Source organism: Leucoraja erinacea, chromosome 26 (genome assembly GCF_028641065.1).
Source record: "Leucoraja erinacea ecotype New England chromosome 26, Leri_hhj_1, whole genome shotgun sequence".
Classification (NCBI taxonomy): domain Eukaryota; kingdom Metazoa; phylum Chordata; class Chondrichthyes; order Rajiformes; family Rajidae; genus Leucoraja; species Leucoraja erinaceus.
Window position 1 is genome coordinate 5,689,945 of NC_073402.1, and position 24,134 is coordinate 5,714,078.

The window sequence follows — 24,134 nt, forward strand, 5'->3', positions numbered from 1 at the left end:
GCTTTTTTTTTTAAACTTCACCAGAGTTCCACCTTACGAACTCATTTCTTTCTCTTGAAGGGGCACCACCACAAATGTTTTTCCAGCTTCCCAAAGGTGAGCTTTACATGATGAATGTGTGAACTCAATTTTTTGTAAGACAGCTTGCACAAGCCTTCAAAAATAAATAATAGCATTCAAAGTAACTGTTCCTTGTCAGAATGCTACATCGACTGTTTAAAAAAAACTCAAATGAAAAGCTAATGACAATGTAATGAAAGAAATACAATGCATTACGGCAGCGACATTTGAAATTGGCTTGACATCAATCAAATGGGGCATTAATGATGGTTAAACTGCTGAACAGATACAGTTACTATTTTCTAACAGCCTGCACTGAGAATGTATTAGACGTAAATATATCCAAAATGTCCAGCCACAAATTCCCCATGGCTTATTTTAATTCATTATGAGTGACATTCAATACAGAACTCTTGGGGCAACTTGCCAAAGCAGATGAAAATTTGATTTTGAAAACCCTGTCAACATAGCACACTAATAATTTAGGCAAGCAAACCCATTTCATTTAATTGTTGCAGTGCAATGAGATTCATGGCTTTCTGCTGGTTCAAAAGAGCAAATGTGTTTTCATTAACTGTACTTGGGTGTACAAATCTAATTTCACGCAACACCTAGAGAAACCTCGAAGGGTCAGATCCATCGATCTATTGGAGCCGAACATTCTATCTATTAAAACACATGAAAGATGACTTACTTCTTATGGACATACAACCCACTGGATTGTCTTCCATATATTTTTTCCCCCCAAGATATCCTTTGTGCTCAGCCGAATGGAGGCAAGAATGTATTGAGGGCCGATGGCTGTGTGCCTTTTAACGGACAACGTCTAAGTGTAGAATTTCCTTGGTGTTGCATTGTTAGTTTGAGACCTGAAATGTCTCCTATCTATGTTCTCCATAGATGCTGCCTGACCCACTGAGTGACTCCAGCGCTTTGTGTCCTTTTCCCATAAAAATTAGATTTTACAACCTTCTACCTCCGAGGCAGGATGCTACCAACTAGGCTTAAAAGCACCCTGAGTCTATTACAGAAGATAGAGAAGTACAGCACAGGAACAGACCCTTCCGCCCACAAAGTCTGTGCCGAACATGATGCCAATATAAACTAATCTCTGCCTGCAGGTATCTGTAGTTCATATCCTTCCATGTATATCCATGTGTCTATCTAACTATCTGCCTCCATAACCCAAATGCCAATATCCTCTAATCTAGCAGCATTCTGGTAAACCTCTTCTGCACCCCCTCCTTCTGCTGGTGGGGTTTCTAACCTTCTTTTGTACAAGTCTCTCTGGATGCCCAGTGTCTATGCCAAGCCAAATAGTTTTGTATTCATATTTCTCTCAAAAGAAGGCCATTGAGATCATTAAGTCTCCACTGGCTCGCAGAACAGTTCCATTCTACCAATATTTCCTAGAGGACAAGGAAGTGTGGATGATTGTATATGCAGTAAATGTAACTTAATTTTTGTAAAGCCAGTTAGTTATGGGTTCACTTACTAGCATATTGCAGTGAGCTTACCAGAGAAGAGGAATCCCTGCATTGTCCAATGGGTCTTTATTGTCACATATGCACGGCACCGTGAAATTCTTTTGCACCCACAAATACACAATTACCATATTTTGGCACCCTTTACAAAGAAAAAGTACAAAGTCCAGTCCACATGTTGGGAGTACTGGAGTTCCCCGATCCAGGTTAGCCCCAGGCTGCTGCATGCCCACAACCTGAAGTCCCTCTCCTTGCCCGACCGCCTCTGTGTCCCTGGGGCTCCTCCTGCTGCCTACCTTGAAGTCCCTCTCCTACTGCTGTCGCTAGTAGTTTCCTCCTCGACCCTCTGGTCTTCAAGGCTTTTAAGCTTCCCCCTGCTGGCAGCAACCCTTTTTTGCAGCGGCGAACCTAGGCCAGTCGCCGCACAAGGCCACAGGCGGCCCGCTGAGACTTCATTTTCTGCAGCCGTCAGGTCCGCTCTTGCACAGTTCTGCGGTGACCGCCAGGAGCTTTCATTCTGCCAATGGTCTGCCCTCCTCTTTCTCCTTCCAATCCTCGTGACTGAAGGATTGAGCCCCAGTGTAAAAACAAGGGGGGGCCCTGAACCAGATCTTTCTGGGTGGGTGGATCTATTCCAGAGTTTGAGATTACGACCACATTTGCACATGGGGTCAAGTATTGGTGGAGCAGGTGGCTGCATTTTCCCTTGACCCGAGGAAATTCTGTTTTTGAGGGTTGTCCACCATCTTTGAGGAAAGTTGTAGCCAGGGACTGATGTGATGCCACTGATGAGGAACTTCTTCCAAACATTGGATGAATGCCTTATATTGTTCAATCTGGATAATGAGCTTGTGCTTACAGTATAGACAGTGGTTAGTCTTCCTGAAATGGCTGGCTGGATGTTGAAGGCTTTCGTGCTGTTTTTTTTATTCTGGGTAAGTTGGTCTTTAATCTATGTTCCAGTGGACACATTTGAATTGCAATACATGGCCAGTGGAGCAGCAAGGACTAGAACAATTTGCCATTTTAAATATCTCCACCCACATGGCATTATTGATATGTATACCCATTGCCTTAGTGGTTGCTGCAGGACTAGAAGATGGGGAAGTACTAGACAGTGGGGTACACTAAGACAGGGATATGACAAACAGATTCTCAAGGCAAGGTAAAGTACAAACTATGCTTGCAGTCGAGGCTCAATTAAACCTCATTCGGGATAAGATAGAGCATGTAAAAATCAATCTGACGGCCACCTTTTGCTTCGGCACACGACGAGGCACTTCTTTTGGCATTAAGGAGAAAACTAAACCAGGGGTTCCAGTGAACAGGCGCAGCTATTAGGATCCTTGGCGAGACTCCAGGAAGAATGCCACCTTGAGCAGAGTATCTGCATCATAAAAAAGGCCAATGTTAGTGACTCTTCACAAAACAAAGCTGCGCAAATATCTTATTCCCCCCAGTTTAAAGATTTTCAACCAATTCGGTTTTAATAAAGTAAAATGGTTTGAGTTTCCCCTCACCCCTCCCCGCATTTTGAGTGTATGGCCGTCACTGCCAAGTGGGCACTTGTTTTGTTGATACATCTTGGTCAATTCAAATAGTTATTAGTCAACCACTTTGATTTGGGAATGGATTTACTAATGGTACGATAGAGACCCACATTTCCTAATCCCACAACTAGTCATAGAGTGATACAGTGTGGAAACAGGCTTTTCGGCCCAACTTGCTCACACCGGCCAACATGTCCCAGCTACACTAGTCCCACCTGCCTGCCCTTGGTCCATATCCCTCCACACTTGTCCTATCCATGTACCTGTCTAACTGTTTCTTAAACGTTGGGATAATCCCAGCCTCAACTACCTCCTCTGGCAGCTTGTTCCATACACTCACCACCCTTTGTGTGAAAATGTTACCCCTCAGATTCCTATTAAATATTTGCCCCTTTCACCTTGAACCTATGTCCTCTGGCCCTCGATTCCCCTACTCTGGGCAAGAGACTGTGTGCATCTACCTGATCTACTCCTCTCATGATTTTATAAGATCACCCCTCATTCTCCTGCGCTCCAAGGAACCCAGCCTATTCAATCACCCCCTATAGCTCACCACCCTCTAGTCTGGCAACATCCTCGTAAATCTTTTCTGAATCCTTTCAAGCTTGACAATATCTTTCCTATAACATGATGCCCAGAATTGAACACAATATTCTAAATGCAGTCTCACCAATGTCCCATACAACTGCAACATGACCTCCCAACTTCTATGCTCAATACTCTGACTGATGATGGCCAATGTGCCAAAAGCCTTCTTGACCACCTTATCTACCTGTGACTCGACCTTCAAGGAACCATGCATCTCTACTCCTAAGTCCCTCTGCTCTACAACACTACCCAGAGGCCTACCATTCACTGTGTATGTCTTGCCCTTGTTAGTAGCCCCAAAATGCAACACCTCACACTTCTCTGCATTAAATTCTATCAGCCATTCCTCAGCCGACCAGGCTAATCGATCCAGATCCTGCTGCAATTATTCTCAACCATCTTCACTATCTGCAAAACCACCTACTTTTGTATCATCAGCAAACTTGCTAATCCTGCCCTGTATGTTCTCATCCAAATCATTGATGTGGATGACAAACAGTAATGGGCCCAGCACTGAACCCTGAGGTACACCACTAGTAACAGGCCTCCAGCCCGAGAAGCAACCTTCCACTATCACCCTCTGCTTCCCTCCATGAAGCCATCTTTGCTATCCATTCAGATTTCTCTCCTTGGATCCCATGCAATCTAACCTTCTAGAGCAGCCTGCCATGCAGAACCTTGTCGAATGCCTTACTGAAATCCATGTTTACAACATCCACAGCTCTGCCCTCATGCCCAACCATCACCGGTTTCCTCGCTCCCTCCTTGGTCTGTCCCAAAGCAATGAGGAGGGCGCTCAGCATCGCCGAAGGCCTGCTCTCACCCCAAACCATGGACTGTTTACCATCCTACCATCCGGGAGGTGCTATAGGTCTCTCCATCGCCGAACCAGCAGGTCGAGGAAAAGCTTCTTCCCGGCGGGCAACCTTTTTGCACCACGTCTTCAAAAAAAAATCAATCAGATTTGTAAGACTCAACCTCTCACCCACGTACCATGCTGACTGTCCCGCTGTATAACCTATCCCTTAGAATACTTTCTTGCAACTTTCCAATTCAATTACAGATGTTAAGCTCACCGGCATTTATAGTTCCCTGCAGCTACTGACTGAAAGAGGCACAACATCTGTAGTAACAGGCCTCCAGCCCGAGAAGCAACCTTCCACTATCACCCTCTGCTTCCCTCCATGAAGCCAATTTGCTATCCATTCAGATTTCTCTCCTTGGATCCCATGCAATCTAACCTTCCAGAGCAGCCTGCCATGCAGAACCTTGTCGAATGCATTACTGAAATCCATACCCTCTCCCACCCAAGTCACACTAGCTTCTCATTTTCACCCTACAAACAGCTAACAATGGCCTGTTTCCTTTATCACTACTACTTTTTTTCATCTTTTATTCATTTGTTCTATATCTCTCTACATCACCGTCTATATCTCACGTTTCCCTTATCTCTAACCAGTCTGAAGAAGGGTCTCGACCCGAAACGTCACCCATTTCTTCTTTCCAGAGATGCTGCCTGTCCCGCTGAGTTGCTCCAGCTTTTTGTTTCCATCTAAGATGTTTATCTGAGCCATTTGCCTACATTTGGCCCAGATATCTCTAAACCTTTACTCTGTGTACTTGACTCAATGCCTTTTAAACATTGTAATTGTTCCTACCACAACAGCTTCCTCAGACAGCTTGTTCCACAATTAACCTGTTTAGGTATGTTTAAATATATCTTCAATTAATGCCCATGCAGTGGTTCACCCAGTTATGGTGAAATGATAATGATATATCAGATATGCCAGCCCTAAAAGGTTGGAACACTTGGGTTTTCTTGTAGATTGCTGAGTTTAAGTGGTGGAGAAATCATCCCAATCTCAGCAAAATGAGGAAACAGCTGAACACAACTTAAGGAAATTACATCTATGTAAAAAAGCCTGTCCCTTATTAAATTGTGTAATTCTGTGGTACTGGTTTCAGATTTAAACTAATTTCTGTCCTCTTAGAGACACTAAAGGCTGGAGTAACTCAGCGGGTCAAGGCAACATCCCTGGAGAACATGGATAGGTGGCGTTTCTGGTCAGGTCCCTACTTCAGACTCAAAACCACTTCGTACCTCTCCCCCTTCCAACAGGGAACTGCCACCTACCACTTCAAGTACCACCTCCACAATGGTACCACTGGGTCTTGCTTCACACCCCCCCCCCCTATTCTAACCACGCTATTCTCCTACCCCTTCCCTCCGAACTATTATCCCCCCCCACATTACTTCGCCCGAGCCTCTCTCCTCTGACCCATCCTCATCCTTGTCGTGTTTGTATCATCCCGGCTGACCTCTCTTTCCGTTGCAGAACGGTCTTCAAACATAAAATGATGGGTCTGAAGAAGGCTCGACCCGAAACGTCACCCATTCTTTCTATCTAGAGATGCTGCCTGTCCTGCTGAGTCACTGCAGCATTTTGTATCTATAAAACAATGGAACTTCTGTCCTCCTAATTTTATCCCCAATGCCATTCAAAGTAGCAGTACTAGCTTCAGGTGCAGTAGCCCATCCAACTTGCCATTCCTTTGCTGGAGCTTAGGAGCTTAAAGAAGATGGGAACAGAATGAAGGAATGTCCAAATTACCTTGAATCAAGTCTTGATCCTTCTGTTCTGACACTCTGTTCCAGGATTGTGGGAGAGCTTGAATATTTTGCAGATTATCACAGTTGATGTTCTGAAGCAGAATTTTCCTGTCAAGATACCTTGTGTGATTGTTAAAGAAAATGGTGTGAATAACTAATTATTTGAGAACCAGATGAATCTTTCAATCACGACCTTCATCTTCCATAACCACCTTAAATTTATTTTTTAGCTTTAGGACAAGAAACTAATAACAGGCAGAGGCTAGGGCTGAGTTATATAGTTAATGAAGACAGACATGAAATATTCTGTCAGGACAATACAATGGCTTAGCTGGTAGAAGTGTTGCATCACAGCACCAGAGACCCAGGTTCGATCATGACTCGGGTATTGTCTGTGCGGGGTTTGTGACTGCATAGGTTTCCATCAGGTGCTGCAGTTTCTTCCCATAACCTTGAGAGGCGGTTGCTTGGTAAAACAAGTTGCGGTGGACTTAAAATGGGGGCAGGAGAGTGAACTCCATTACTACTGTCGCTGGTATAATCTTCATAGTTCACTGTGAAACAGGAGCGGGTGTCTCGAAAATAATAAAATAAAAGTCATCTCTGTACTGTGGTCACTGAGTGTCATTGGTGATATGGTCAATGATAGGCTTAGGAAACTGCACCCAGAGATTGTGATTAAAATGTCACCTGAAAGCTCTGGCTCCAACAACTAAAACAGATCGAAGGTAGACACAAAATGCTGGAGTAACTCAGCGGGACAGGCAGCATCTCTGGAGAAAAGGAATGGGTGTCGTTTCGGGTCGAGATCCTTCTCATACTGAACAGTCTGAAGAAGGGTCTCGATCTGAAATGTCACCCATTCCTTCTGTCCAGAGATGCTGCCTATCCCACTGAGTTACTCCAGCATTTTGTGTCCACCTTTGATTTAACCCAGCATCTGCAGTTTTTTCCTGTACATGTAAAACAGATCATTACGGTGTTCCTGTTTCTATCTTGGGATGGGAGCTACTGGCTGGAAATTATTCCCATCAGTACAGCAGTAGAGTTCTTGTCTTACAGCGCCAGAGACCCAGGTTCGATCCCGACTACGGGTGCTGTCTGTACGGAATTTGTACCCTCTCCCCGTGACTACGTGGGTTTTCTCTGAGAGGTTCGATTTCATCCCACACTCCAAAGACGTACAGGTTTACAGGTTATTTGGCTTGGTATAAGTGTAAATTGTCCCAAGTGTGTGTAGGATATAGTGTGTGCAGGGATCGCTGATCAGTGCGGACTCAGTGGGCCGAATGGCCTGTTTCCCCAAACTAAACAAAAGTGCCACCATTAAATGTCTTCACTGCATCGTACCATCTGCAGATTTTGTTCCAATGATCAAGACTTCACAGTTGGTTTATACCAGTTCTTCCATTTCAAGAAATAGGAATTTACAAACTGCAGCTCCCACGTTACTAGTGAAATTACAGCAGATGGAGCAGTGTCAGCCATGAAGCAAGCTCCCTGAACTTTAGATATGCACAAAAGGATACTGGCTTTGGTAAAGCCGTTCGATGTCCTGAAGCCATTCCAGCATATCTGCCACAGAAGGGTAGAGACTGGAGTGCTCAAGTACTGAAGTTAAACCAATTGTGTCAGCATGTAGCTCATACATTTGGAAGCACGTTGCCACTTGGTTACTTGTCGTGTCTCGCACCCTCTGTAGAACATTCCTTAAAAGATGGGAGGAAAGCACACAATTAATTCCCCGTTCTCATTCCAATAAAAGCCTCATGGACAATTGCATGAATGAGTGGGTTAGCATATGATGTGCATTTGACATATGGGCTTCTGCTGCCTGGAGTTTAGAAGGTTGAGAGGGGACCTCAATGAAACTTACAGAATAATGAAAGGCATAGATAGAGTGGATGTGGAAAGGATGTTTCCACTGGTGGGAGAGTCCAGGACCAGAGGTCATAACCTCAGAATTAAAGGGCACTCTTTTAGACAGGAGGTGAGGAGGAACTTCTCTAGTCAGAGGGTAGTTAATCTGGGGAACTCATTGCCACAGAGAGCTGTGGAGACGGTCAGTGGATATTTTTAAGGCAGATAGACAAATTCTTGATTAGAAATGGTGTCAAGGGTTATGGGGAGAATGCAGGAAAATGGGATTAGGAGGCAGAGATCAGCAATGATTGAATGGCAGAGTAACTTGATGGGCAAAATGGCCTAATTCTACTCCTATAACTTGTGAACTTGTGACAACATAGTTTATAGAAGGAGCATTCCTTCTAGGCTCTCCCTTCATGAGAAATAAGATGACTCTGCATCACTAGAAATTCATTTCAACGTTTTGAAAATGCTCAAAATTAAACATTTACAGTTCTTCTTTAGCAGTTTTCATGCATTGTGAAATAGTTTAATCTAGCAGTGCTGAAAACTAGTCAGATTATAGGTCCAGAGGAATCATCATTTGAGCAGGAGCTGTATCAACAATTTCCTTTTTTTAGATGGTACTGTATCATCATGTGCTCAAATGTTTAACCAATTTTGAAGGAACTTTCTCAGTATTCAAGCCAACAAATACTTTTCAGCTACCAAGGCAGACAACAATTGCATTTTTTTTGGGTGGATTTTTAATTAAAATTCTCACTTTGCTTCCTGCACATTATCTATATGTAGTTCTCTACATCTCAAAGATGATAAAAGCTTCCTCAAAGAGATGTACTAAAATAAAGTTTCTGTTTTGTTCTAAACATTAGCCTGCATTAGTAATCTGTCAGTATATAGCCTGAGCAATAACTATTACACATTGGGACCAAAGTTAATAGTGTTGCCTTTTAATTCAGCAAGTCCAATGCAGGTTTGCAGCAACTAAAGTACATGGGGCAATGTGACATTTCATGAGAAGTGCAAATCCCACAACTGATGGGATGAACACTGACCTTTTGTGCACCACACTTGCTTGGAGCACCGTAATGGCCCCAAAAGGCATGAAGCTGAGCAAAATACAGCAATTATAGGAGGCTTGTTGAACTTTGTGTTCATCCAACTGTCAGGTAGGGGAACTGATTTTCAGATATGCCAAATCAAAAATACGATTAACCCTCTGAAGAGAAAAATGCCAATTAAAATATGGTGTTATGCTGGATGTTAAGCTCCATAGAGTTACCATTCAGGCAAGTATCTGCCACAAAACCAGATAGCTTTATTCTGTACTCAACCTTGCTGGCTGCAACAAGGAACTATGCATTTTCAAAAATGCTCAAACAGAAAATATTTTCTTTCACCAAATCCAACATGACAATTGGATGAGCACAAACTAGGTTCCTATAACTGCTGTATTTTTCTCAGGTTCTCCAGTCTTTTGGGGCCAGTAACTCATTCCAAGCCAGTTGCCGTGCCTGAGACATCAGTGTCCCTCATTAAAATGAATTATTTCTACCTTTGCTTGGTAGTTTTTGTCTAATTTCACCATTACACAAATAAACAGGACACTGCATTTTAGGCATCATTATCAATAGTTGCTCAAAATGAAGCATACATTTTCTCTTCAAGATTTTCCAAATTGATTTCCATTGCCTGGGTAAGTTTGTACTTGAGGCGGTGTTTCAGATCAGGGAACTCTCGAAAGGGTGTCGTCTTGAAGTCAACGTTGTTGCATGCCCGGAGTTGCTCGGCCAGATTACTCGAGGAGCTCAGGAGATTAGTGCATTCCAACAACGTACTGTCCCACAAACTTTGTTGCTTCTCAATGGCCTTGAAGCTTTTCTCCAGGGATTGATGAACAGCCAGCAATGCTTGTTTCTGAGCCATTAATTTCCCTTGCAGCAACCTAAATAGAGAATTGTGCAGTAATAAATCCAACCTATGAAATCAAGCATCTTGGGATTAAACACCATTAAGGAAAATGCTTAATTAGCTCAACAATGTGAAAATGTTTGCCTAATGTATTGATTGGCACGCTATAGATATTTTTTATATAGTGCATGGTTAAATAAACAAAAGCTGGACATTCTTCCATTGTGGGGGGAAAAAAAGTATGTGATTTGAGTTAAAAGGTCCATTCTAAAAATTAATCCCACAGATTCTATCTGACACAATGTTTGTTGCTATTTAGCAACCCATTACCAATTAAATCATGAAGCGTTAATTAATTGAATTAATTAACTGCACATGTCAAAGATTTATGCAAAAATTTAGCATAAAAATGCTATATTGCAAAACACACCATAGCTGTGACTACATTTGTAAAGTACCTGATTGCCAATGAAGTATGCTTGGGGTAAACTAAGGAAACAAAGCTACCATTTAAATGTAATCTCTTGAACTATTAAAAGCACTTCAAACAAAGATTAAAAAAAGGTTTGTTTTAAATTGTTGGAATGTTGCAGTCAAAATTATATAAAATGGTCGACATCAACTATAGGATAAACACTTGGTATCAGTTCAGTGCAAAGCTCCTCCATTGTGTTTTGTCATTCAAACTTAGATGTTGGTGCACTCTCCTTCCTTCCACCCCATCATGCACTGGCATTAATTTGATCCCTTTGGCATAAAACAGACAATATAATCACATTTACACCACACCATGCAAAATATAAATCTAGATTTTGCCTTTCAATGTTTTAATCACTGATGGCAAGCTCTCAAAGTAATGAACCACACATGCAAGTGTTCACCTTTTACAGTTCTTAACTCCAACACAACAGCATGAACATTGAACTCTCCAATTTCAGGTAACTAACCTACAAACAACCCCAACCCTCCACCCCTCCTTTCCCCTCCCTCCCTGTGTTCTACATGGATGCACAGCCATTTCTCATTTGTCCGCCTGCGCCTTCCCCCCATAATCATGCCTCTGGCTTCACATTTAGCGCATCTTATATCCTTATCTCATACCTTTTATCTTTTCATCCGTTGCTTTTGTCCAACCACCTACCAAATAAAATAAAATCCTCACCTATGTGCACCTACTGCCAGACTTTGTCATGCCTCTCCACTCTTCCAGCTTTTTCCCCACCACCATGACAACCAGTCTGAAGGATCCCGACCCAAAACGTCACCAATCAATGTTCTCCAGAGGTGCTGCTCGCATTTGCCGCAGCACTTTGTGCCTTATTTTGTAAACCAGCATTTGCATTTCCTTGTTTCTACATTAATCACAATTGGTTGGGAACATTAGACTTTTAGATTTTAGACTTTAAAGATGCAGCATGGGAACAGGCCCGAACAACAGAGTCAGCACCGACCAGTGATCACCCAGGCACTACCCTACATTCAATTTACAATAGCCAATTAACCTACAAAACACACATATCTTTGTAGTGTGGGAGGAAACCAGAGCACCCGGAGAAAACACATGGAAACATAGGGGAAAAAAAAAAATCACAACTTCCAGACAGACAGCATCCATAGTCAGGCTCAAATCTGGGTCTCTGGTACTGTATGGCAGCAATTCTACCACAATTGTGCCACTTTGCCACCCTTTAAGAAACATTGAATTCTCCAATTAAGAAATGCACATGGTAAGCTCATAGCAAAATACAGAATCATTTGGTAAAAATCAAACTGCTAGAAGAAATCAGTGGATCAGGCAGCATCTGTGGAGGAAAACAGACAGATGACTTTTCGTGTCAGAACCTTTCCTCAGACTGATGGAATAGAAGGGAGATAGCTGGTAGATAGTGGTGAGGCAAAACAGGGAGAACATAAAAACTCCACACAGACAGCACCCAAGGTCAGGTTCAAGCTTGGGCTCCTGGCGCTGTAAGGCCAGGAGCCCTGCGCCAGCTGCGCCACTGTGCCGCCCTATTAAAGTAATAGATAATACTTTCTAAATGGGGAAAGAATCCAGAAATAGGAGATGCAAAGGGACTTATGAGTTCTGGTGCTGATTCCCAAAATGTTAATCTGCAAATCAAATCGGTAGTAAAGAAAGCAAACGCAATGCTAGCATTTATTTTGAGAGCTTGTATACAAAAACTGGGACGTAATGTTGAGGCTCTATATGGCGCTGGTCAGGCCGCATTTGGAATATTATGAGCAATTTTGGGCACCGTATATGAGGATGGATGTGCTGGCCTTGGAGAGGGTCCAGAGGAGGTTTAGAAGAATGATCCCAGGAATGAGTAGGTTAACATATGATAAGCGTTTGACGGCACCGGGCTTATACTCGCTGGAGTTTAGAAGGATGGGTAGATCTCATTGAGACATACAGATTAGTCAACGGCTTGGATAGAGTGAATAGAGTGGATGTGGAGAGGATGTTTCCACTTGTGGGAGAGTGTAGGGGTAGAGGTCAAAGCCTCACAGTTAAAGGACGTTCTTTCAAGAAGGAGATGAGGAGGAATTTCTTTAGTCAGAGTTTGGTGAATCTGTGGAATTCTATGCCACGGAAAAAAGGAAAGCTGTGGAGCCAAAGTCAGTGGATATATTAAAGGCAGAGATAGATAAATTCTTGATTAGTACGGGTGTCAGAGGTTATGGGGAGAAAGTAGGAGAATGGGGTTACGAGGGAGAGATAGATCAGCCATGATTGAATAGCAGAGTGGACTCGATGGGCCGAATGTCCTAATTCTGCTACTATCACATGATCTTATGAATCTTCAAAATAACAATTTGGATTGTGAATTATAGTGACATCAAATTGCTGCAGTTATAGAAACATAGAAATTAGGTGCAGGAGTAGGCCATTCGGCCCTTCGAGCCTGCACCGCCATTCAATATGATCATGGCTGATCATCCAACTCAGTATCCCGTAGCTGCCTTCTCTCCATACCCCCTGATCCCCTTAGCCACAAGGGCCACATCTAACTCCCTCTTAAATATAGCCAATGAACTGGCCTCAACTACCCTCTGTGGCAGAGAGTTCCAGAGATTCACCACTCTCTGTGTGAAAAAAGTTCTTCTCATCTCGGTTTTAAAGGATTTCCCCCTTATCCTTAAGCTGTGACCCCTTGCCCTGGGCTTCCCTAACATCGGGAACAATCTTCCTGCATCTAGCCTGTCCAACCCCTTAAGAATTTTGTAAGTTTCTATAAGATCCCCTCTCAATCTCCTAAATTCTAGAGAGTATAAACCAAGTCTATCCAGTCTTTCTTCATAAGACAGTCCTGACATCCCAGGAATCAGTCTGGTGAACCGTCTCTGCACTCCCTCTATGGCAATAATGTCCTTCCTCCGATTTGGAGACCAAAACTGTACGCAATACTCCAGGTGTGGTCTCACCAAGACCCTGTACAACTGCAGTAGAACCTCCCTGCTCCTATACTCAAATCCTTTTGCAATGAAAGCTAACATACCATTCGCTTTCTTAACTGCCTGCTGCACCTGCATGCCTACCTTCAATGGTAGGCATGCAGGTGCACCTACTGGTGTACCATGACACCCAGGTCTCGCTGCATCTCCCCCTTTCCCAATCGGCCACCATTTAGATAATAGTCTGCTTTCCCGTTTTTGCCACCAAAATGGATAACCTCACATTTATCCACATTATACTGCATCTGCCAAACATTTGCCCACTCACCCAGCCTATCCAAGTCACCTTGCAGTCTCCTAGCATCCTCCTCACAGCTAACACTGCCCCCCAGCTTAGTGTCATCCGCAAACTTGGAGATATTGCCTTCAATTCCCTCATCCAGATCATTAATATATATTGTAAATAGCTGGGGTCCCAGCACTGAGCCTTGCGGTACCCCACTAGTCACTGCCTGCCATTGTGAATAATGAGGCAATCAACAAATAAATAAAATGTACATTTAAATGGAGATAGACACAAAATACTGGAGTAACTCAGCCAGTCAGGCAGCATCTTTGGAGAAAAGGAATACGTGACATTTCGGGTTGAGATCTTTCTTCAGACTGAGAGTCAGGGGAAAGGGAAACAAGAGACATCTACAATAATATAGAGAGATATGGAACAAATGAATGCAAAAATGTAATGATGATCAAGGAAAGGTGGAGCCCATAATGGTCCATTATTGGCTGTGGGCTGCATGACAATGAGTTACACACGAGACAATGAAACTAAACAGGACGACAGTGAAACTAGTATGACGACTAGGGTGGGGGAGGGATGGAAAAAGAGGGGATGCATGGGTTACTTGAAGTTAGAGAAATCAACATTCAAACTGCTGGGTTGTAAACTGCTCAAATGAAATATGAGGTGTTGTTCCTTCAATTCGCATTTGGTCTCACGCTGACAAGGGAGGAGGAGGCCCAGGACAGAAAGGTCAGTATGGGAATGGGAATTAAATTGTTTAGCAACTGGAGATCACGTAGGCCAAGGTGGACTGAGAGAAGAAACAATCGCCTTTCTTCTCCTGCTCTCACCGATATATAGGAGTCCTGGAACAACGGATACAGTAGATGAGATCAGCATCTGCAGTTCCTTGTATCTAGGATCTAAGAGTTACTTCCTTGTGTTAAGTCTACTTTTGAAATGAAAGCATCATCTCCACATCTACCAGAATAAACACTTCCCCTAGAAAAAAGAGCAAAAAGAGGAGCTCTGTTATTCCTCTTCCTTAAGATACTCAGTATATGGTGGCCCTTTAAATGCGATTCATTTTCCACGTTTCACAACTTTCATATTAATTTTTTTATAATCTGGAGAACAGAATAGTCCAATACCATGGAGTAACTCAGCAGGACAGGCAGCATCCCTGGATAGAAGGAATGGGTGATGTTTCAGCCAGTCTGAAGAAGGGTCTCGACCCATCTCCACCCCTTTCTGCTTTCCGCAGACACCGTTCCCTCCAAAACTCCCTGCTCAACTCGTCCCTTCCCACCCAAACCACCCCCTCCCCAGGTACTCTCCCCTGCAACCACAGGAGATGCAACAGCTGTCCCTTTACCTCCCCTCTCGACTCCATCCAGGGACCCAAACAGTCTTTTCAGGTGAGGCAGAGGTTCACGCACTTCCTTCCACCCAATCCACTGTATTCACTGTTCCAGGCGTCAACTTCTCTACATCGGCGAGACCAAGAGCAGGCTTGGCGATCATTTAACTGAACACCACCGCTCAGTCAGTCTTAACCGACGTGATCTCCCGGTGGCTCAGCATTTCAACTCCCCCTCCCATTCCCAATCTGACCATTCTGTCCTGGGCCTCCTCCTTTGTCAGAGTGAGGCCCAGCGCAAATTGGAGGAACAGCACCTCATATTTCGATTGGGTAGTTTACACCCCAGCAGTATGAACATTAACTTCTCTAACTTCAGATAGCCCTTGGCTTCTCTCACCTAGTGTTACTGATAGTATTAATACTAGTACCCAGTATTACTGATTATTAATTTATTGCATTATTGCATCTTTTATTCTGTTATTGGAATTGATTTATTATTGTCACACCACTCAAGATGGTGGCAGCGGATGAAGGAGAGGATCGATGCTAGTGATTGGCTGTGGGCTCGCATACAGAGCAGTTTCTATGGAAGGCACCTTCATGGGTCGAGGTGTCGGTGAACCGCTAGAGGTCCTGCAGCAGCTGAGGGATCGCTTGGACTGGGCGCCACTGGAGGCCTCACTGAAGCCGAGTGTGCGGAGCAGACATGGCTTGCAGTGGCAAGAGCAGCGCTGGAGGACACTGACACCATTGCCAGATGCTGGTTTACACACGGGGATAGGCACAAAAAAACTGGAGTAACTCAGCGGAAAAGGCAGCATCTCTGGACAGAAGGAATGGGTGACAGATTGGGTTAAGACCCTTCTTCAGATGGCGGTCTGTCTGGTGGTATTGCATTAATGGTCCTGTAAAGCTGATGCAAATAACAATTTCTCTGTAGCCAGTACATAGGACAATTAAACACTTTTGACCCTTGGCTCGTACAATTAGAAATGGACCATAAATACCAGCCTACAAGCAAACTTTCATCCCACATCCAGACTGTTCACCAAAAATTAGAGGGCATAACTTGAAGGTAAAAATTGCAAAGTTTATAAATGTGAGTGGCTAGTTTTTCTTTACTCACAGGACAGTGGGTGCCTGGAACATGCTACCTGAGGTAGTGGTGGAGGCAGACACAATAGTTGCATTTAAGTGGTTTTCAGATAGGCACATGGATATGCAGGGAATGGAGGGACATGGCTCAAATGTATGCAGATGTGATTAGTTTATCTTGGCACCATGTTTGGCACAGACATTGCGGACTGAAGGACATGGTCGTATACTGGTACTGTTGTCCCCTCTATGTTCTAAAAGCCACTCTGTACTGTGGTACCCAAGACATGGATGTGCCAGAGAGGGAGCAATGTGACAGATGTGCCCGAGATGGGGGATATATGAGAGATACCTCATTAAAAAAACACCCATTTGCACTGACCCATGTTCTATGTTATTGCCCCTATTTCTCAACCTCCCCCGAGTTCCCCACTCACCTTCACACCAGGGAACTGGAGCAACGCGGTCACAGGGAGAACCTGCAAACTCCACACGGACAGCTCGAGGTCCGGCTCCAGCAGCAGCCGAGTTGCGCCGCATTAATAACCCGGCCACACGGACGACCAAAGACCTTAGAGCAGACAACCCGGGCGGACACGGCAGCACCAGGGCGGGCGGGCGGGTGGTCAGCGCCTGCTCTACATCCCGCAGGCCCAGCGGACAGCGCCTGCGCACTGACGACAACCTCCCCCACCCGGGACTACAACTCCCATCATGCCTTGCCCTGCCTCCAACTACAACTCATTTCTGTCTCAACCCTGAGAAACTTTCGTTCAGTGTCAGAGAGAGAAAAACAAGCTCAAGCGGGGTAGAAATAGTACTAAAACCGAGAGGAGAGATGGGATCAGAGGAAAGGAAGAAGGATGAGAAAGACCAGAGGAGGATTATATCATTGAATGTCAAAACGTAACACTAATGATATCTTCTAGAAACAGTCCTCTCCAGTCAACTTTGCTATCAAAGTTTCCCGAACTGGCAACGTTGCTGTGTCCAGCTGGGGTCCGTGGGAGGTGAGGGTCAGTGACCCGGGGGAGCGGATCGAGTCCCCGCGGCTCCAGAGGCGGCACCGACGCCCCCACTCACCCGGTCCGCTCCTGGCTCCGGGCCGGGGTTAAAACTCCATGCGGTGTGGACAGAGCGGCCGATGGACACAGAGTCGCTGGAGGTGAGGGTGGGAGGTGTGAGGGACCATCGCCGTGTCTCACCTATCACACCATCTGCACGGGAATGTGTAGTTTAGACTCTAAACGAAACTACTTTCCCCCTCCCCGCCAAAAAGTACTGCAGTTACATTGCCATTTTAAACAGTGTGCGATGGGCTTAAGATAATCAAATTGCTCGTTCTTTACAGGAAACCCGACGACAGAAAACTATTCCCATTGTTAAGTGTGGAGGAGATCTGGAAGCCTTGGGCGAATTGAATTCTTCGTAACTTTCTTTATTTTTAAAAGAAAATTTCAATTAATTTTTTGAGCGTGAGAAATTCTGTGATCAGCGTAAGAATTGCGTGAAATGCGTGAATCTCACGCTCACGTGGCATTTAAAACCGAATACCTCTCATGAATTACCTCAGGAAAATTCACAGAGATCCCACCCCGTGTGAAGATCTTCAAAACATCTGCAAAGTGGCTCGTAATATTTGGTGCACGAATGTGAGAAATGGCAAAAAGGATAGTGAAGGACTAGATGAATAAGCGAGTTGGGTATTCCGACTGCACATGCCCAGGTCATGGGTCACTCGCGATAAACATTCTCGGCGGCTGTGCTGCTGCGTGGGTGCACACCTGCGTTTCGTCCGTGGTCGGGATCGGGCCCGGGTCTCCGGCGATGCAGGCGCTGTTGAGTTGCTGCTGGGCCACCCCATCCTCTCCCGGGTGTCCCGTCCCTATCCGGGGGCAACCGGGGATGTTCGGGGTGGCCCTGGACTGGCTGGGCGCAGGTCCGTTACCATGGCGGCCCAGGCTTGCAGCCGGCGCAGAGGAAAGGCTCTGGCTTGACTCTGCCTGTACCGCCGGGTTGACCGGCAGCCCTGGACTGGTGGGGCGCTGGCCCGTTGCGGTGGCGGACCGGGCTTGCAGCCAGCGCATAATAGAAACACTAGCTATGCTGCTCCAGGCCAGTGTCCCGTCAGTCCAGGGCTGTCTGTTAACCCGGCGAGACAGGCAGAGTTGAGCTAGAGTTGGCGTTTCTTCTCCACACATTGCTGTCGGCCTGGACCGCCGCTGTGAACACGCCGGTGTTCCGTCTGTCCAGGGCTGTCGGTTGGTCCAACGAGGTGGGCGGAGTTGGGCTGGAGTTGGCGCTGGCTGTGGACCTGGGCCGCCGCTGCAGCTGGCCGGTGTCCCGTTGGTCCGGGATCGCCCCGGGCATTACCGGCCACCCCCGGACGGCGATGAGGCGCTCGGGGGGGTGGGGATGGTCTAGTGGTGGATCGGCGGAGCGGGTTCGATCCTGGCTACAGATGGGGCGCGGGTCTGTGTGCATGCGGCAGCACGGTTGCCGGGGGTGTTTATCGCGAGTGACCTTTGACATTGATTCCTTGCAATTTTCGGAATACCGAACTCGCTTATTAATAGGACTGTTCCGAAGGAGTAGGCCATTTGGTCCTTCGAGCCAGCACCGCCATTCAATGTGATCAAGGCTGATCAGCCACAATCAGTACCACGTTCCTGCATTCTCACCATATCCCTAGACTCTGCGATCTTTAGGAGCTCTATCTAACTATGAAAGCATCCAGAGAATTGGCCTCCACTACCTTCTGAGGCAGAGAATTCCACAGATTTACAACTCTCAAGGTGAAAATGTTATTCCTTATTTCCATTCTAAATGACCTACCCCTTATTCTTCAAATGTGGCCCCTGGTTTTGGACTCCCCCAACATTGAGAACATGTTTCCTGGCTCTAGCGTGTCCAATCCCTTAATAATCTTATATGTTTCAATACAATATCCTCTCATCCTTCTAAATTCCAGAGTATACAAGCCCAGCCGTCCATTCTATCAACATATGACAGTCCTGCCTTCCCTGGAATTATCCTCGTGAACCTACCCTGTACTCCCTCAATAGCAAGAATGTCCTTCCTCAAATTTGGAGACCAAAACTGCACACAATACTCCAGGTGTGGTCTCACTAGGGCCCTGCACAACTGCATTGGATGCTCTATGTATATGTGTAAGAAAGAGCTGCAGATGCTGGTTAAAATCAAAGGTAGACACAAAATGCTGGAGTAACTCAGTGGGTGAGGCAGCATCTCAGATAGAAGGAATGGGCGACATTTCGGGTCGAGACCCTTTTTCAGACTGATGTCAGGGAAAGGGGCGGGACAAAGATAGAGCGTAGGCAGAGACAGTAAGACTAGTGGGAAAACTGGGTAGGGATGGGGATGGAGAGAGAAAGCTAGGGCTATCTGAAGTTAGAGAAGTCAATGTTCACACGCTGGGGTGTAAATTACCCAAGTGAAATGTGGGGTGCAGTTCCTCCAATTTGTACTGGGCCTCACTCTAACAATGGAGCAGGCCCAGGACAGAAAGGTCAGATTCCCAATCTGACTTCTTTTTTAAATTTCAAACTAGACTTTATTTCAAGTGATAAATATATATAATACAGGAACCATGCAAAATATTCATCCGACATTCTCAGAGGCTATAAAAACATTCAATACTGTTTACATAAATCACACCATTTTTTTCTCCCACTCTTGCCACTCATGTGGCCCACTGGCATGGAATCCCTTCACTTATTTTGAGGGGTGTCTCCACCACTGTCCCCCATGTCCAGCAGCTGAAGGACGTTAGACTGTGGTCCTCCCCCACCGAGCCTTGGCGTTGGCTGCACCAAGCTTCAATGTGTCTCTCAGCACGTACTCCTGCAGTCTGCGGCGAGCCAGTCAGCAAAATTCTCTGACAGACATCTTGCTCCGCTGGGTGGTCAACAAAGCTCGGGCAGACAAAATAACGTCGTTCACCGAGTTGATGACCTTCCAGCAGCACTCGATGTCAGTCTCTGAATGCGTACCTGGGAACAGTCCGTAAATCCACACCACACCATCCTGGCCACACACTCATCTCCCCGCTACTTTCAGGTAGAAGGTACAGGAGCCTGAAGACTGCAACGACCAGGTTCAGGAATAGCTACTTCCCCACAGCCATCAGGCTAGTAAACTTGGCTCGGACAAAACTCTGAACATTAATAGTAAGATTAAACGAGTACTTACCAGTACGAAGTTTGATCTGTATTTTATGAGGAGTTACGATGAGGGATTACGTGAAGAACCCACCCAGCGCGCAGGCGCGGCATACTTCCAAGCAGCGGTGTGGAATCACAGATAGACACTAGTTGAAGTAAAGATAGTGAAGACCAACGAGACATTAGTCCGAATTTGATCTATATAATGAGGGTGGGAGCGGAGGGCACGTAATCCCTCATCGTAACTCCTCATAAAATACAGATCAAACTTCGTACTGGTAAGTACTCGTTTAATCTTACTATTTTACTTCGGAGTCACGTGAGTGACTACGTGAAGACTTCAAAGGTCTGTGATTTCAAACCGTGTAACAGTTATATCACTCACTGCCGAAAGATCATCGAGGGAGGAAGTGGTAGCTAGAGACCAACAAGTTTGTTTAGTTATAAAAGAAATATTTATTAACTATAACAAAAAACAAAATAGCTCCCATGGGCTTTAAATCATAACTTTGCGGTTTTTAAAACGGTATCCGCAAAGACGTCCTGTTCCATCAGCGGTTTGTTGTAAAATCGTTGGAATGTCGATTCCCTTGACCATCCCGCTGCTCTGAGGATGTGGTCGAGGGGAACCTGCATCCTATCCGCCGCTGAGGTGGACGCTGCCCTGGTTGAATGGGATTTAAAAACATTTGTGTTAATCCCTGCCATGCTGAGGACCTGTTTCAACCATCTGGATAATGTTTGGCTGGTTACCCGTCCAAAAGGCTTTCTGTGGCTAACCCATAAGGCTTTCTCTCTCCCTCTTAGCGTTTGGGTTGTGTCTAGGTAATGATGAAGGTGGGTCACCACACACAGCCTAGGTTCTGGAGGGTAAGCCCGGAAGATCAACGGGGAGATTGATGTACCTGGTCTACTTTGTTTTACCAACCCCGGCATGGTGAAAGTAATGGTATCTGGGGTGGTCACCATGTAGTTCAGATTAAGCTGATGGAGCGACTGAACCCTTTGAGCTGAGACAAGCGCCATGAGCATGAGGGTTTTGTAAGTGGCCTGTTCCAGGCTCAGGGATCCCACCGGAGGCCAACCTCGAAGGTGTGTGAGAACTACACTCACATCCCACATGTGAGTGTATCTAGGTGTAGGGGGTTTGGTATTAAAGATCCCCTTAAGGAGTCTGATGACTAGAGGGTGGGATCCCACACTATGCTGTTCTATCGGCATGAGGTATGCGGACAGTGCGCTCCGAGCCGTATTGATGGCACTGTAGCTCATCTTGAGGTCATGGTGCAGGTGGGCCAGGAACTCCAGCACATCCGAGATCGAAGTCGTCGTGTAGGATGTCCCTGCGTCCAGACAGTACTGTTCCCATTTCCTGATGAAGGTCAGGTACTGTTTCTTGGTGGAAACTCGCAGGGATGCCGACATGGTGGTGATTGTTCTGTCTGATAACCCCAATCCCCGGTAAGGCCTGTTCAAAATCTGGAAACCAGGAGTTTCAATTTTTGGTGGCATGGATGGCTAATGCCAGTTACCGGGTGAGTCAATAATTGGGGGTGGTGTTGAAGGACCATTGGTGTCTCTACCACCATGTCGTGGAACATTGGGAACCATGGTTGGGTAGGCCAGTCGGGCACGACCAGAATGCCAGAGGCTGAGTCTGCCTGAATTTTCTGGAGTACCCGACTGATGAGGCAGAAGGGAGGGAAAGCATAGAAAAAGAATTTTCCCCAGTCCAGCGTGAAGGCATCTACCGCTGCTGCCTCTGGGTCTGGTTCCCAAGCCACATACATGGGTAGTTGGTGATTTAACCTAGACGCAAACAAATCTATATCTGGCGTACCATATTGCTTGATAATTTTAGCAAATAATTTTGGGTCCAACATCCATTCGATGTTGTCGTTGAATTTTCGTGACCTGGTGTCCGCCACTAAATTTAGTTTGCCTGGTAAATAGGCAGCTGATAGCCAAATATGTCTCTCGACACACCATTGCCAGATTATAGCAGTTAATTTGTCGCATGATACTGATTTAATGCCACCCATGTGCTGGATATAAGATACTGCCGTAGTGTTGTCGATCATAATTCTAACATGCACGTGTCGCATACCAGATGCATATGCTTTTAGCCCAAAAAAGGCGGCGAGCATTTCCAAAAAGTTAATGCCCAGTGATTGTAGTAGCGATGCCTCTGAGTTAGTCCATCTGCCACCTGTGCTGTCTTTGGAGTTAGTAGCTCCCCAGCCTAAAGCACTGGCATCCGTTGCAATGGTTATGTTAGGATTGGTTACGGTGATAGGACTGTGACTGTGCCAAATATTGTCAACCCACCACTGAAGTTCTGATTTGGCTTCAGCGGGTAAATCCATTTTGCGATCATAATGCCCCCTATGAAGGCGTAATGCATGAGTCCTTGCTCTTTGTAAATTTTGATAATGCAAGGGCCCATGTTGGGCAGCCGGAAATGCTGCTACTATAGAGCCAATAACTCTGGCTACATGCCGTATTCTAGGTTGTGGTGTGGCAATTAAATGGCTACAAGCTTCAATGAGTGAAACTGTTTTGTTTCTGGGCAGAGTGACAGTCATGTGAATCGTGTCAATAGTGAAGCCTAAGTAATCCATGTTAGTAGTAGGCTCCAATATTGATTTATCTGGGTGGAGGATAAAACCCAAAGTTTCAAGGAGTTTGTTTAGTGGCTAACACTCCTGCGACAGCTTGTTCCCGTGTTCTTCCTAATATGAGAACATCGTCCAGATAGGCCACTACTAAATGTTTTAGTTCTCTCAATTTCTTCATGGCCACTTTAAGAATTTTCGTAAATAGTCTGGGAGCTGTCGTTAAACCATTGGGCAAAGCTCGGTACTGCCATAGCTGGCCCCTCCAGATAAATTTCAGATATTTAAAGTAATCTTTATGAATGGGTACCAAATAGTAAGCATCTTTGATATCTATGCTTGCCATGTAGTATCCCTTGGAGATCAGTTGTCTGGCAGTGACAAATGTCTCCATTTTGAAATGTTGATACTCAACAGACTGATTGAGTGATGTCAGATCAATAATAATGCGACATCCACCATCTTTTTTGGTTTTGAGAAAAATATTTGATACAAATTCTTGCGGCTCGTGTGTGGTCATTTCTATGATGCCTTTAGCCACGAGCCGATCAAGTTCAGCTTGTCCTTCTACCTTCTCAACTGCCGAGGGAAGGAACACCCTTTGGGGCATGTGCTGAACTGGCGGTTCTACGCCTGGTTTGAATTCAATCTTGTATCCACTAATACTGTTGAGTATAAACTGATTGTTAGTAAGGGAGCACCAAACATGCTTGAAGAACCTCAAACGTCCCCCTGTTAATACTACACCCTTTGTCTGTGTATGTTGACAGGAACCAGACCCACCTACCTCCATGTTCACTTGTGGGGTCGTTTCCGGTGGGTCTGGCCCAAGGTTGTCCGTGTTGGTGCTGCGGTGGGGCGGCGCATCTTCCCACGGCTCCGCCCTGGGCCCCGCTCTAAAAAAGAGCACTGGGGGTAGTGGGAGGCGGTCACCAGGCTTTCACCAGCTCGGTATCTGCTGGTGGCTGCCGAGGCGTGCGGCCAACTGGGTGTCTTCACCCTGCTCGGTCCTGGCCCTGCCCTCATGAGGCCTACTGGTTTTGCCGCCTCTTCCAACTCCTTGAGCCTTTTGGCCAGATCCGCACCAAATAGCAGCGCCTGTCGTTCGGGCGCTGGAGCTTTACA

The 24,134-nt window shown here is 45.5% G+C and overlaps 2 protein-coding genes across 4 annotated transcripts in view; one reads left to right on the forward strand and one right to left on the reverse strand.

The window, feature by feature from the left end:
* The window catches only part of cdca8 (cell division cycle associated 8), a 141,138-nt gene that overhangs the window by 68,262 nt on the left and 48,742 nt on the right, over positions 1 to 24,134 (forward strand). The gene's annotated exons all lie outside the window — the stretch shown is intronic.
* c19h1orf109 (c19h1orf109 homolog (H. sapiens)) lies at positions 423 to 17,411 on the reverse strand. Of its 3 annotated transcripts, XM_055656061.1 has the most exons (6): positions 16,648 to 16,893; positions 11,233 to 11,422; positions 9,814 to 10,104; positions 7,823 to 8,002; positions 6,295 to 6,413; positions 423 to 2,931 (listed from the first exon to the last, which is right to left on the reverse strand). In XM_055656061.1, exons 3-6 carry the CDS (start codon positions 10,083 to 10,085, stop codon positions 2,882 to 2,884), a joined length of 621 nt encoding a protein of 206 aa, XP_055512036.1. In that variant the 5' UTR covers positions 10,086 to 10,104; positions 11,233 to 11,422; positions 16,648 to 16,893; the 3' UTR covers positions 423 to 2,881. The 3 variants fall into 3 exon arrangements, with proteins under 3 accessions (XP_055512036.1, XP_055512037.1, XP_055512035.1); XM_055656062.1 differs by lacking the exons at positions 11,233 to 11,422; positions 16,648 to 16,893 and adding an exon at positions 17,294 to 17,411; XM_055656060.1 differs by lacking the exon at positions 11,233 to 11,422 and having other exon boundaries at positions 16,648 to 16,888.

Coding starts and splice junctions, on each gene's coding strand:
- c19h1orf109 (XM_055656062.1), bottom strand. CDS start 10,085: ATGGCTCAGAAACAAGCATTGCTGGCTGTTCATCAATCCCTGGAGAAA. Junction 6,414..7,822: donor GAACGGCTTTACCAAAGCCA/GTATCCTTTTGT, acceptor CAATCACACAAG/GTATCTTGACAGGAAAATTC. Junction 2,932..6,294: donor GGATCAAGACTTGATTCAAG/GTAATTTGGACA, acceptor TTTATGATGCAG/ATACTCTGCTCAAGGTGGCA.